Source organism: Thunnus thynnus, chromosome 2, assembly GCF_963924715.1.
Source record: "Thunnus thynnus chromosome 2, fThuThy2.1, whole genome shotgun sequence".
In the NCBI taxonomy this organism is placed as follows: Eukaryota; Metazoa; Chordata; class Actinopteri; order Scombriformes; family Scombridae; genus Thunnus; species Thunnus thynnus.
In genome coordinates this window covers 97,501-113,475 of record NC_089518.1, presented here as the reverse complement: position 1 = coordinate 113,475, position 15,975 = coordinate 97,501, and the positions used below count along the sequence as shown (strand labels likewise).

General features: G+C 37.8%; 1 protein-coding gene across 1 annotated transcript in view; it reads right to left on the bottom strand.

Annotated features, from left to right (window-relative positions):
* The window catches only part of LOC137189871 (zinc finger RNA-binding protein-like), a gene marked incomplete at its 5' end in the record, with an annotated part of 117,096 nt that overhangs the window by 23,571 nt on the left and 77,550 nt on the right, over positions 1 to 15,975 (bottom strand). Inside the window, 6 exons of the mRNA XM_067599982.1 lie at positions 975 to 1,070; positions 1,867 to 1,964; positions 4,047 to 4,188; positions 9,355 to 9,505; positions 10,590 to 10,792; positions 15,943 to 15,975. The exon at positions 15,943 to 15,975 is cut by the window's right edge and continues 124 nt beyond it. Of these exons, the coding sequence (XP_067456083.1) occupies positions 975 to 1,070; positions 1,867 to 1,964; positions 4,047 to 4,188; positions 9,355 to 9,505; positions 10,590 to 10,792; positions 15,943 to 15,975 (723 nt within the window). The remainder of the gene's footprint in view (positions 1 to 974; positions 1,071 to 1,866; positions 1,965 to 4,046; positions 4,189 to 9,354; positions 9,506 to 10,589; positions 10,793 to 15,942) is intronic.

The following is a 15,975-nucleotide window of genomic DNA, read 5'->3' as shown; positions in this document are numbered from 1 at the left end:
TGGTTAAACTTAGAGCATTTACAGCAATTTAAGCATCAAAAACAATTTTGCATGCTATTATTTTTTCACATCTTCATTATTGTGTATCCTGCTGGTCCCAGGCCTGCAAGACTGTGCTGAAGCCAATTAAAATTCTTTTTAAACAAGCTTTAAAAGTTTTTGATAGGAAATCACTAAATCACTATCGTTGTAATATATTGTCCAAATAGTCGCTTAAGTTTTGAAAATCTCATTCTGTTTTCAGAAGTTCAATTGCTATTCAAAATAATTCATGCTGCTCCTCCACCATTGAAGAACCTTTTTCAGCTCCACTCTGAGCAAATGAGCAGAACCTCTAGATCTACTCTAAACTCAAGACTTACATATCCCTCTGTGGCAGACTGCATTTGCACAATCTCCTTTTTCATTTACGACCATCAAACATTGGAATATGCTTCCAGCTGAGCTTAAAACTTAGAGACTTTCATTATTTTTCCCATGGTGCAAACAAATGAATACTGAGCAACCAGTCATGTCAACATTAATTTTACAGTGATTCAGATTTTATTTTTTTGTTAGTGTGATAGAGACTATGTAATGGTGTTGCATATAAATGCATGTTTTTATTATCTGGTAATTGTTCTGTGTGTACCTGCCTAGGGACTGCAGATAGAAATGAACTAATAGCTAAATCTGGCATATATCATCTCTTTTCATTTTGAGATTAATGTTTTTTGTGCATGGTCCTTGTTTAATAAACGCTAATAATAATAATAACAACAACAATAACAATAATAATAATAATAATAATAACAATAAAATCGTGACACAGGCTTTTGACACAGCTTTGGTCACCAAAGTTCAATTTAGGAATTAACAACCAAAAATTTCATGTTTCTCTTAAGACTGTGGACTCCTGTCAGGCACAGCCATAATTCACACAGTGCACTGAGGCCTTTAAATGTCTCATTAGCATGTTTAAATAACATACTCACCCATCCTGGGAAGGACGACCATGTAGGAACTCGCTGACAGAGGTCTCGCAGGATTCGAATGACGATCACACAGGACTGGAGTCCATTGGCTCTAGCCTTGTGATGCAATAAAGTTAGGTTTACCAAATGACCAAGAGTGACAAGAGATGGACCAAAAAAGTGAATCAGTTCTGTCTTAGAGGTCCAAAAACTACTGTGCATAATGGAAGCTTGAGTATGGTTTGAGGTGTGTATGAGCCATAACAGTTTGCAATCAGCTGCCATTCCCAGTAGTCTTGTACCTCACAGTTAGTAAGGGAGTTCAAAGTTTGCAAGATGCACAAGAAATGAGGATTTTCCTTGCCATCTTCTAAACCCTGACCCCAGGTTTATCCAGGTATCTCACAAAAAGGTACTTAAAGTACAAGTCCACCTGAAAGGAGAGTATAGGGACTGAAAGAGCTGAGGAAATCTGCATTACTTTGCCTGTGCTTTTGCTCAGGTAGCAGAATCACAGGAAACTACTCAAATATTCCTTTTTCTCTCAATCCCCATTCTATAAAAAATATATAGAATAAAAATGATACAAATTTTGCACAACTCTGTGCAAGTTATTGTGCAGCCTTATGGAATCACATGTTACTACAATGCAATACTTGGGAAATTAAAAAGGACAAGGATGCCAGTCCTTTGCTCAAGTAATTTTTTATATGAGAACTTCTAAATAACTTCAGTATATATAATGGATATTAACCAGATTCTTGTAGGAGGCACCCTCGAATATTTGTTTTACTTCAAATAGTAAAAGTTTTCCTCATTATAAAATAGAAACCAAATGTGTAAAACACAAATAAATGAATAAACAAATGCATCTCATAAGGCTACAATAAGAAAGTAAAATGATGTTCCGAACCTGGAACCACTTAGCGTGGCGCAGAGCAGCCAGAGCGTCAAGGCATTTTTGCCTGTCCAAGACGTCCGCTGGGTCTTTCACCATACCCGAGGTTACATCTAAAAATGGATTTGAAGTGTCAAAATGATGATGAGGAATGGGTGTTTGACCAGGTCAGCAAAGCTGGCAAATAACAAACACATTGCCACACATACCAATGTTTCTTTCCAAAACAACCTACAATTGGTTGCTTACTATTTGTAATTTCAAAAGGGCTACTGATATTAAAAAAATTGAAAACCAAAACATTGTTTAAATGGATAGATACAGCCTGACAGTGTACATGATGTTAAGTCATTGCATTCTGTAAAAGGGGTATGAATTTACAGACTCAATATTGTAGACAAATAAACTGTTTGGAAAGCAACAATGTAGCTAAATTTACATGGGTTTAAGCTCACAGATGTTTTGAAGCCAATACCATTTTATCAGGTAATTGTGTTGTAAAGATTATTATTAACTTGTTAAGTACCATGGACATTTTAGTAAATTTTCTTTGCTCGAGTATTAGGGCAGAGGAGAGATTCCATGGCTAATGATTATTAGAGGTAAGAATGTGTTGCAGAGAGACAGAAAGAGCAAATGGCTAACACGGAGTGACCTGATAAAAAAGCAGCATGGCAATGGTAGGTGTGGCAAAGTTTTTGAGATATGGGAAAACCTTGGTCAAAAATCCTTCCGGAGCGGTTGGGCCCTACTAAACCCCTGATGGGAGACAGCGTACTTGACAAACTAATTATTTTTTGTTTAAAGAAATAAAGGAGTCTTTATGCTGGACTTTTAAAGATTACTATGACCTATAAAAAGGAAGCAGCAATGGGTGCTGAAGAAGAGAAAAAAAACATGATAACTACTAGCAAACAAAAGGGGTTAGGATATCACTGCATGCATACCTAATACCAGTAGGTTGGAATAAGACCCCAAGAGTCATTGTATACCAAAGGCTGTACTCAGGTCCGACCAAAGATTCCTCTGTCATAGCTTTTTTTTTTTTACCTGAACTTTAGCAATACTCCCCTAAGAAAAAATGGTTTAACTGTATCTCATCTTTCCATTGTCAATTAATTCTGGAGAAAATGGTCCATCTTAAAATGATTCGTACTCATCTTTCTATTGTCAATGAAATCAAAATGACAAGAACTTGTCAAAGGCTTTCTTTTTTGCTAAATCAATCTAAAATATTATCTCTATATTGAGCCGAATTTTGAGTCCTAAGGTAGATGTCAATCTACTCAGGGGAGCACTTCAGAACAGGGGACCTCAGCATGGTGAACTGTTCACCAGTACACAAAAGAAAGATTTGTTTCCTGTGGGAAAATAACACCCAATTTCCTCTCCCTAGCTGTGTGGGATTCCACTCTATCTTAGGCCAAATCTTGATTTGAGAAACAATTCAAACATCTTTGCATAATTAATTCCAAATTGAACTTGAGGAACAGAAGAGACTCCTGATGTCGATTTGTTCATGTTCTGCAGGATTTGTCTTTTTTTCTCCTCATCTAAAGAGAATTTGGAGACAAGGTAATATAATGCATGTCTCCCATTGATTATAGTTAACAATAAAATTTAAACAGAATCCCCCGGAACACAGGAAACAAAACAAGCATCTCACCTGGGAATAACTAGACTTAACACAATGCAAACACTGATCATGCTTTGTTCAAAGTGATAAAGATAGCATTTGAGAAGTAAGAGGTACAGAGCAAAAGCCTGAGAGCAATACTGCTGGCACTCACTTCTTTCATCTTTTTTAAATTCAACACTACAAGTTATCTGGACCAACAAAATGAGAGAGGGCATCAATTGAAAAAAAAGGTTTGAGGTCTCTCATGGGCTTCAACCTTACACCTGTAAAAATAGATTATCTAAATATTTCAATTAAAAAAGTCCCTCTAATGGTATCAGTTGTACATACAAAGGTTGTATTAAAAATGAAACTTTTATTACAACAAACCCTGAAGAGACCAAAAAGAGCAAGTTGGAGGGATGATCTGATTTAAAGCCCAACATAATCTTCGTGGAGTGCCAGCAGAATAGTGCTCTTTAGGGTGTAAACCAACATACTGAAACTGATTCATAGGGAGATAGCAGAAGGACAAGAAAAGAGGGGCAATATGAAGGGCTGTTATGGATTTCCCAACCTCCATCCCGGCCATTTTCCTCTCTGATGACAGGTGAAGTCAGCGTGATTGTCACTTGCATCTTTGGCTCTGTACAGGATGTCAGAATAATGGCTGCTTCTTGGATAGATCCCTTGACCTCATACTTTTCAGGTGTTACCATCTGGGAAGAAATGGTGTAGATGCAGTTGCGCAAACATTATTTCATTGTACTCAGATTGCATGGTAAATGGACTACATTTATATAGCGCTTTTCTAGTCTACCACTCAAAGTGCTCTACATGCCAACATTCAACCATTCACACACACATTCAGACACTGATGGCAGAGGGAGCCATGCAAGGTGCCAACCTGCTCATCAGGAGCATCATAGAGCTTTTCATCCAAAGTGCTTTACAATGTTTCTAATGCTCACTCACTCACTCGCTCGCTCGCTCGCGCACACACACACACACACAAATGACGCAGCCATTAGGAGCAATTGGGGGTTCAGTTTTCCTGAGCCACAGCTGCCCCATATAACTAATTGACAATCATTTCATATAGTAATAGCTAGGGAAGCCTAACTTATTGTAATCTACACTCAGTGGCCACATTATTAGGTATAGTTGTTAGTTCATTTTTGCCCTTCACATAGTCACATAGATTTGTGTTGATAGGTTATGTTGATACAGATTGATATGTTGTTTTTTCCAACAATACACACATTGTTTGCAACAGCTTTTGCTGCTCAGAAATAGTGTTTTACTTTTTTTTTTTTTTGTAGTTGAAAGGTCAATTAAGCTGAATTCAGGCTCCCCCCCCAACCGTGAGGAAACAGACAAAACTATATACACCCCCAACATCTGCCTGGCAAATAGCCAACAATTCAGTATCTATAGTGCTTATTCTTTCAAGGGCCACAGGGGGCTGGAGCCAATACCAGCAGACATTGGCCGAGAGGCAGGATACACCCTGGACATGTCGCCAGTGTATCACAGGGCTGACACAAAGAGACAGACAACCATTCACACTCATATTTATATCTACGGGCAATTTAGAGTCACCACTTAACCTAACCTTTTTTTGGTCTATAGGAGGAAACTGGAGCACTCAGGGAAAACCCACATTTTTGTTGCCACAGCAGTGACTTACATAAACAATTTAAATTACAATAACGTTGGAGGATATATATTAGTTCAGACTGAACATGCTAGGTAGATCTAGCACCTAAAACAAAGTCTAATCCATTTTTCTGGTACCAACAAAAACTGCTGTAGTTTTAAATTGCCATTTCCATGTAAACATAAAATAGGTTACACTATTCTCTCAACAGACATCAGCATATAATAGCTAGATAATCTGGGTGAGTCATGACTTTTGCTTTGATGTTGTAGGAAAGTACCACTTGTCCTCAATGTTAGTACACCTTTTAAAGATCTTGACAGAGAAAATGTAATACCCTTTCCACTGCAAAATGAATGCACATGGGCTGAGCGTTATGTTTGAAATCAATCACCACAATATTAATAGGGATATTTTTCTGGACATTTTTGTATCTCAATGTAATAATCATATGTAAAAAAAAAAAAAAAAAAATCACATATAAAGTAATCAAATTAATGGTAAATGCAAGGAACTGTGCCCCACTGTTATGCTTTTTTTTTCTTTTTTTACAGAGTTTTATCTAATTTACATTTTTATTAAAATTTGCTTGCCCTAATGCACATGCAAACTGTCAAAATTCCCGTTTAAGACTGAACACACCAATTTAAAGTAAAGAGGCAGTCCAAATGAGCCTGAGCCTAGGCCAAGGTCAACACAAATAGTCCTATTCCAAGCAGATGTCCATAATAAGAAATCCATCATGATATGATGTCAGCTCAGGCCGAAAGTAGAAAAAAACGCTGGAAACCGAGTGTTCAGAGCAGGGATTACTGCTACATACGTTTACCTTGTTATTTGACATGTCAGCCACTTTTAACATGAACATCCGATATTGTGACATTATACATATGTCTGAAAATAAGGAAAAGCATAATACGTCCTCTTTAAAAATGCTCATATCACACTGTTATGTATCAAACTAAAAGAGTGTTTCCTGTAAAATATGCTCAATTTCCACTTAATTGAAATAAAATCATGGTTCAAATTGCACAATCAGTTAAATCCTGATTATCTGCTCTTGAATTGTCAATTATACATGCTACAAGATGTTAAAATTAAGGCGCATCACACACAGCCCAATACTGATATTATCATGACAGAGGCCTGTGGAGAACTGATCCAAAAATTACCACAAAAAGAAAAGGCTGGATTGGACTGATTTGGGAGTGAATACCACATGATTTTATATTTAAATATGTTAACCTTGTGAGTAGATGTTTCTCATTCTTCTAGACTTCTGTTCAAAATTTAAGACCTACCATAATTACAAATAAAGGCTTCTTTTATTTATTTATTTAGACATTTCCATAAATTCTGAAAATCAAATTGAAGACTTAAAGGATCTATGGGAAACCTGAATATATCAAAAAGAAATCATACTGCCTTATAACACTTCCTACACAATACTAATCTCAAAACTAAATACTCAGTGTACTGATCACAATCTAATACCTTTAATATCAACACAAAAATATACAGTATTGGCTTATCTGGGCAAGCAGTAAACTAGTTTTCAAAGTACTTGACTTCCAGAACTCAATGTGTTTAGTTTGCCAGGTCTTTGTCATCCTTCCTCCTTGAATTTAGGGGCCAGGGACCCAGTGTTTTATACTAGGACCATTGCTGTTCTTCATATTTGTAAAAAATCCAATTTTATGAAGTTATCTATTGCTCATCCCCTTTAGTACAAAACTTGTAGTTCCTGATTTGATGTTGTTCAATCCCATTTAATTCAGCTTAAGTTGGTGTTAAATGCAAACAAATCCAAAATCATGCTTTTTTCCCCAAATAGAAAGGAGTTACCATCTTATCTTCACAAACTCTTGACTGCCCAAGGGGTTGTAACTGAAATGGTCTCAACAAGTAAGTATTTAGGTGATATAATTGATCAGAACTTGTCTTTCAAATCACACATTGAAAACCTTATTCCCAAGCTGAAACCAAATGAAGTGTCTTCTTAAGGGATAAATCCTGTTTCTCCCTCTAGGAAGGGAAACACAGGATTTCGGCAGCTTTTTTACATTTATTGGATTACAGTGATCTGCTCTTTATAAATGCACTTAACCAGTGCCTAAAAAAGTTGGATACTGTATACCATTGTGCTTTAGATTTTATTACTGGTTTTGGCAATTTTGTACACCACTGTACTCTGTATGCTGCTGCTAAGTGGCCATCTCTGTATATCCACAGACTTCCTTATCTGTGTACATACATGTGTAGAAATCAAAATCAATATGGCCAGCACTCTCACAATATTCTACAAGCGTTGGTTCCCTGAGTTAGGTCGGAGATACGCAAAAAAGCTTTGAAGTACGCTGTCCCTTCCTCCTGGAAGAATGTAGAGAAGAGCTTGAAATAGCTCTGGAATAGTCTGAGCTGATTACTACTGGGGAATTTAAGTAAATTCTAATGGATTGGGACACAAGAACTCTTGGCCAATGGGGCTGCTTTCACTTCATTTGAGATAGTTTTGGAAAATCATACCCGTTTATGCATCTTAACTGAATTTTGTCCATAATCTTGTATTGCATATTAATTGGGTATTTGGTTTACTCTTATTACATCTTAACTGGAATAGACTTTTATTGCTTATTAACTAGATATTGTGTTTTGTGTTCAACTTGTAGTGCCTGACAGTTGTCTTAGTCTGTTTATGTCGTTTGTATTTATTGTTATAACAATGTTTAGGCTATTCTCTTGGCCAGGTCTATCTTGAAAGAGATTTTAATCTCAATGAGACTTTTTACCTGGTTAAATTAAAAAAGAAAAATTATTCAAAGCTATACCAGATTGGAATCATCAAATCATTTCATCTCTGACATAAACAGAGCAAAGTGGTTCAACAAGACTATTGACTAGTCTCCTAAAACCACCTAATTCTCTAACAAGCCAGCATTCATTGCACCTCAAGATGCTGAAAAACAAGTGGTGAACAAGGTAGGTATTTTTTGCAGGGTCCATACACATTTTGGCCAATAAATTTCCACGACTGCTCATGACCAATTTTAATGACCCAACATTCTGTGAATTGAAAATTATTGATTTGACTGAGGGGGCTTTTCAATTAATTTGTAAAATCATCTGGGTTTAGGGGGCAGCCCTATTTTAAAAACATTCGAAACACTTGACAGTGGACACCTGTGGGATTAGGTGAAACAGGTTCACCCAGTGTGCAGAAGTCCACAATGAATAAGTATGGATTAAATCTCTTTCCTTTCTAGTAGGGCTGTAGTCAACCAAAAAAATATCTTCGTTCGACTGAAAGTCACACATTTCTCCGTTCTCCATTTCTCTGTTTTGCGTCTTCAGGTTAGGCTAACCCATTGTTGCTAACTTTGGAGCTAACCCTCTTCACTTTTCCAGCACTTGGGGAAACAACAGACTTGACTTTTTAGCATTTCTTTACTGTTACAGTGGAGTCTGTACTGTACATTTACTGCCAGACTGACAACTAACTACTAACCTTTCCCTCTGCTCCGCTCACATCCACCATCACTTTCCTGCTGCTCACTGTTTCCCACTCGCTACACAAACATACTACGCAATGCCATATTCCCAGGCAACGACAGAGGTAGACTCATGGACTGGAACAGCGCTGCACAGAGACTCCCAAACACTATTGATTTCTGAATGAATGGATATTTGGCGTTATTTGTGACATTAAAAAACTTTTTTTGGCCTGGCGGGAGTTCTTGGTGTTATAATTATAGAAGAAACACTGATTCAGTAAACATTCAGTATGTTCAGTAAACGCTCGGTAAAAATTGAGTACAGTTAGACCTAGCAGTCTCCATTAGGTTGGGTGAGTTCAAAGTTCTGAAAACAACAAGGGTGTTTTGAATATACCCTTATTTTCAGTTAATTCATCAGTCTGTCCCTCCCGCCACAGGAAATAATGGATTAATCCTGGAGGGCTGTTGATGTAGAACTTTTCACCTTATGTAAGTAACACTGCAATTATTCGACCAATGAGAATTTGGTTGGATGAGAGCATACCAACCAACTAATCGACCAGTTGACCAGGAGACTACAGCCCTACTTTCTGGAATCTTGTTCAGTCCATGTCTGTAAGAATTCAAGATGTTTTTGAGGCAAATAGGTGTCTTACAAAGTACTAGGCAGGTACCTATTAAAATGGCCACTGAAAAAATGAATTGTGGTATGACATTTGTAAAGATAGTACTGTTAGTTGTTTGGGGAGGTGCTCCACAATGTGGGTGAGGAGACCCTTTGTGGGCTTGTCAGAGCAGAGCAGGACTAGGTTGACATTCTTGTCCCCACGAAGAAGCAAGCCTTTTGCCAGGACTCCCACCCTCATCACTCCCTTCAGGGCTCTAGACAGATACACAAGAAAGATGGGAAGGGAAAATATGGCAAAGCAAAAGAAGCAACAATTAAGATGTCAACATTCTGAAAAGTTAATTACATCCAAATACAGTATTTCAATGGCAACAATGTATAGAGTTACTACTTGAAAGAGGAAAGAGAATTAGACTTATGAGGACATTGAATTTGGTTACCTTCAAGTGTTCTAAACGATCACTCAGTTGCTGAATTCAACCCAAATGAAACTGAAAAGCGCAGACATGGCTGTGGAGGTGAAGTGAGCTGAGCAAGGTAATCTCCTGTCTTTTCCTTCTGCTATTGGCCACATTTTATTAATTTCATTGTATGATCTGGCTTACATAACACAAAATGGAAGGTATGCAGTCTAAGAATATCACATATTTTTAAGCAGAGACATGCACCAGTTTGGGTGCCAAGTAACCGCATAAGTTCATGTGGTGGGGACTTTTTTAATTTAAGAAATTATCACTATGCTCCAAATGATGTTACTGTCTAAACCTGGAATCTGCAGTACAGATCACCAGACCAAAGAAAAGCACAGATGGTCAGTTACCGTTAGATCCCCCTGCTGTGTTGGAAGACTTAAAAAAGAAATTGAAAGCACCCACATTACATGAACTATAAAGTATATCAGCAAAATTAGCAACTGCAGGTGCAACACAAATACCTGCTGCTATAAGATTTACTGACATAAATGAAGAACTTCACATTCTACAAAGTCTTTTGAATTGCATATCGGTAAGAATCCACCATTAATCAAACTCACAGATTGCCTTCAAATTGTATTTTGATGTGTATTTAAATCTACACTGGATGCAAATGTATAAACTAAATGAAGTAAAACTCAACATCACTGAACATGTTAATACAGTTTTGGGGTAACAGGTTGGTTCTGGTACTGAGCTTTACCAGTGTGGGGCAAGGAGGGATTTGCAAAACCTGACCTGTTCAGGACTATTCAGGTATATTCAGCATGTGCTTGAGTATGAGAAAATGTTGTCCTATGCAAAGGAAGGCTAACCTTTCTAACATGCATTGCTCTCAATTGTTTAAGCAGTCCAGATATCACACCTGTCTTTAGAGGGTTCTTTCTTCTCTTTGTCTTCTTCCTTGGCCTTGTCCTGGTCTGTAATTATGTCTGAGACCAGTTTGAGGGCACGTTCTGTGATTGACACAATCTTCTGAATAGACTGGAGCTCATCTTCTGAGGGGTAGATGGAAGCATGCTTGGTCATGACATAGCGGTCATCTGAAGAATCAGGCCGACGTGGGGGCTGTAGGTCACAAAGGTTCAAAACAAGGTTATTGTAAATTTTAGCTGGATTATAATGTTCTGAGGTCTGACACTCCTCAAGGGAGATCAGCATTGTCCCCGATTACACCTGGTATTAAACATCCGTCTCGGGTGATCCGATCACAGGTGGACAGCTCTGAATACAGGTGTAAATGCTTTTTAATGCTTCTTTTAGTAGTGTAAACGCAATATGTCCTGGGCCACATTGAAGGACTGACTATTCAACTGACGTCCTCTATTTTATGGTAGACCAGGCACAGGACCCTCCTTCCAAACCTGTTCAACTTGTTTGATAACAGGATAAACAAATTATTTTGTTTTTCATGTGAATTAAAAACGTAATCCACCTCCCGCTTTTTCCTGTTTTCCTCTTCAAATCTACAATTAGAATTGAAATTAAACCATGAATTTTTCGCTTGTCTGTCTAAAAAAATATTTCAGAAGCTAAACGTAGCTGGATAGTTTCCTCTGTCCTGTCAAGTTGATAAGTACAGTTTTTAGTTTTGCTGCACTGCTCCAACATAATGGAGCTCAGGATTTATCAAGAGGATGGCTGCATTACTCCAAACAATTTCACTGTACAAACCTACACTGTGTGTGTTTTGTATACATTTCTGTTTGAGTATGAAAGGCACAAGGATGCTTATGGGCAACGTTCAGCTCTCTAAAGCAGTATTTTAACTGCTTCTTCAGTTGGCAATTATCAGCCACCTCTTCTTTTATATTTTTCATTTATTCTTTCAGGTGGGTAAAAGTCACAAAGCACTTCACATCTTACTAGTAGTGTAGCCTTACTAATGAAGTTGTAATGTCTGTGTAGAACTGCACCGTGCTTATTTAGGTTACATTGTTACAGTGAGGCTATGTTATATATGACAAGTGACAGCATCTTGGTTAAGGTCTTTGATAGAATGACTGTTTGTGTTGATAGTTGTTTGGTTTATAAATGTCATATTGTAGTTTTATTGTTCATTGTTAATATGTAGATTACCTTAAACTAGCGCTAGCTACTGAAACAGCATCTGTTGCCATGGCAACAGTAAGCATTCATGTTGCGGGCTGGGGGAAACGGGCAGTGTGCAGGATTTTATACATTGTAAATATCATTAAGATACATTATAAACAGACCAGAAGTCATACCAATCCAATCTGTAAAGAGGGCCACTGTAGAAGATACTAGTGACTGACATCCAGACATCTCTCCACAACCTTTCAATACAAGTGTAATCAGTAGAAAATTATGGAGTTTAAGATTTAGACATTTTCAGCACAGCATTTAAAAGATGACTACTTTTATCTACCATTTTATTGTTGAACAATAATAAAAAGATAAATAAATAAACAGTTATTCATAAAACAGAATGAATACAAATGCAAAATGTAAATGTACCTACATCTGATCTAACCCATACAGTCTATGGCACTGTTTACACCTGGCATTAACAAGCGTCTCAGGTGATCCGATCACAAATGGACAGCTTTACTGAGATGCTGTCACTTGTCATATCTTAACGTAGCCTCACTGTAACAATGTAACCTAACTAAACACGGTGTAGTTCTACATAGACATTACAACTACATTAGTAAGGCTACACTACTAATCAGATGTGAAGTGCTTTGTGACTTTTACCCACCTGAAAGAATAAATGAAAAATATAAAGGATGAGGTGACTGGTAATTGCCAACTGAAGAAGCAGTCAAGCGTCCGCTTTAGAGAGCTGAATGTTGCCCACAAGTATCCTTGTGCCTTTCATACTCAAACAGAAATGTATACAAAAGTGTGTGCTAAATTATATACATAGAACAAATAAACACACACTAAACACTCACTGTGTGTCATAAACATAAAATAATGAATGCACATTACTTATAGCTGATTATTTTAAAAAAACAAAAACACAAAGAAACATGCAGCCCATAGAAAGACTGCATGCTCTTACTTTGAAATGCGGAAACGACGTCGTCAGCAGGCGATCACGTGCTATCTGAAAATGACCAAGTGATACAAGTGGATTTGAGACAAACGTTCCACCAGTCCGAATGAAAAACTACGTGTGTGTAAAAAGCAAATCCACAAGCGAATGCCTGTTGGAAAGTTGTAAACGTTAGGAAGATATTCACAAATGCTTTTCATTTATTTGTAAATTAATTTAATGTATTCAAAGATATATTTTTTATTTGTTTGTGTATTTGCAGATCCATTTTATATTTACAAAATATTTTTGGAAGATGTTTTATATTTACAGATAACACATTAACGCAGATTGTCGATCTAGCTAGAATATTGCAAGTAAACCCAAGGAACACACTTTTTCAGAAAGACTGATGAAAGAAATTCTAAATGAGAGATTGCATTGAGTTACAGAAGCTAGTGCTTCAAATATTAGCACTACTAACCAAGCCTGCTACCTTGTGGCCATTTGTAAAGGACATATCCTGATCAAAGATAACTCCCAGATTCCTTACGGTGGTGCTGGAGGCCAGGGTAATGCCATCCAGAGTAGCTTTATCATTAGATAATGTGTTTCTAAGGTGTTTAGGGCCAAGTACAATAACTTCAGTTTTATCTGAATTTAGTAGTAGAAAATTGCAGGTCATCCAGGTCTTTATGTCGTTAAGGCATGTTTGGAGTTTGTTTAACTGATTGGGTTCATCTGGCTTCACTGATAAATATAATTGGGTGTCATCTGCGTAACAATGAAAATTTATGGAGTGTTTCCTAATAATATTACCTAAAGGAAGCATATATAAGGTGAATAGAATTGGTCCAAGTACAGAACCTTGTGGAACTCCGTGTCTAACTTTTGCCTTCACGGAGGATTCATCATTAACATGTACAAACTGAAATCGGTCTGATAAATAGGACTTAAACCAGCTTAATGCAGTTCCTTTAATGCCAATTAAATGTTCCAGTCTCTGCAAAAGGATTTGATGGTCAATTGTGTCGAATGCAGCACTAAGATCTAACAGGACAAGTATAGAGACAAATCCTTTGTCCGATGCAGTTAGGAGGTCATTTGTGACTTTCACCAGTGCTGTCTCTGTGCTATGATGCGCTCTAAATCCTGACTGAAAATCCTCAAATAAACTATTGTTATGTACTATTGTAACTCCCACATATATCAAATCTCAAGGACTGCCTTTTTTCACTTACGTAATATCACAAAAATCAGGCACATCCTGTCCCTAAAAGATGCAGAAAAACTAGTTCACGCATTTGTTACTTCTAGGCTGGATTATTGCAATTCCTTATTATCAGGCTGCCCTAACAAGTCTCTAAAGACTCTCCAACTGGTCCAGAATGCAGCTGCACGTGTTCTGACTAAAACTAGAAAAAGAGACCACATTTCTCCCATTTTAGCTTCACTACATTGGCTTCCTGTAAAATTTAGAATAGAATTTAAAATCCTTCTCCTAACTTACAAAGCCCTTAATGGTCAGGCACCATCATATCTTGAAGAGCTCATAATACCGTATTATCCCACTAGAACACTGCGCTCCCAGTATGCAGGCTTACTGGTGGTCCCTACAGTCTCTAAAAGTAGAATGGGAGGCAGAGCCTTCAGCTATCAGGCTCCTCTTCTATGGAACCATCTACCGGATTCAGTCCGGGGTGCAGACACCCTTCTATGTTTAAGAGTAGGCTTAAAACTTTCCTTTTTGATAAAGCTTATAGTTAGGGCCTGGTCGGCCCTAACTATAAGCCCTTAGTTATGCTGCTATAGGCCTAGACTGCTGGGGGACTTCCCATGATGCACTGAGCTCCTCTCTCCTCCTCCTCCTCTCCATCTGTATGCATTCATGTAACATCAATGCATGTCACTAACTTTGCTTCTTCCCCGGAGTTTTTTGTGCTTTCTCATCTCACAGGAAAAGCTGAGTCCCGGGCCGAACCTTCGCGGTCCTTCACAGTCCTGATGGCATCCTTCCCTGGCTGTTGCTGCTCGTGCTTGTTGTTGTTGTGATTTTTTTCTTCTGTCCCCCCTCCCCCTTTCCCTCTCTCTTTCTCTCTCTCAACCCAACCGGTCAAAGCAGATGGCTGCCCACCAAGAGCCGGGGTCTGCTTGAGGTTTCTACCCGTTAAAGGGGAGTTTTTCCTTACCGCTGTCGTCAAGTGCTTGCTCATGGGGGAATTGTTGGGTCTCTGTATATTAAAGAGTACGGTCTTGACCTGCTCTATGTGAAAAGTGCCTTGAGATGACTTCTGTTGTGATATGGCGCTATATAAATAAAAATTGATTGATTGATTGATTGATTGTAAAGCACTTTGCATTTTAGCTTATGGCTTCTGAACTGTGAAGTGCAGAAGAAAAAATATTTCTGCGTGTACCTTGGATCAAAATGACCCCATCAGTAATGGTCACAGCCACTTCCACTTGTTTTTTCAGCCATTAAAAAGATTTGTAAAATTATAATTCAGCCATCAGAATTCAGGTTTGTTACAAAGTTACTAGTAACCCGATGTGAGGTCTGTCGTAAAGTGCTTTGTTTCGGGCAATGAATCTAAAGCAACAGTGCCTTACTCAGACATGCAAATGAGGCCGCTGGTGTCAGGGTGCAAGCATGCCTAAAGTCTCTTTCTTCTTTTGCTGCTGTATTTGTTTCTCACATACTTCTTTGACTTTTTGAGATTAATATGAAGTAGCTGCTGAAACCCTGCAATTTCAATTTGGGATGAATTAAGTACTCTTGAAATATAATATTCTGTGCACAAAACTTTTATTTTGGAAAAAGTAACAACTACATAAAATACGGATGAACCTAGAATTTTTTTTTTTGAATGTATGTAAATTAATCCATGAAAGCTCTAGTGGGGAACAATGGCAAAGAAAACTATTATGACAGTGATGTGATGTTAAGATGTCAACAGCCAGGTAGTAAAGTAATAGTTTTTAGGGTCACTAGGGGGCAACAATTACCAACTGCATACCATTATCTAAAGTAAAGTGTGAAGTGTTAGAAATTCAGGCAACACTCAAACTGATATTAGCTTTTCTGAAAAATGCAACCTGCCAATCCAGTGATGCAGCCAACACATTGAGCTCCAATGAGAAAATACAGGGTTGGCGAAGAAGTTCAACTAAGCAATATACTGAGCCACACCACATAAGCACAATCATAAAGCCTTACCACAAGGCCTGTAGGCTGCAGGCCAGGAATGCC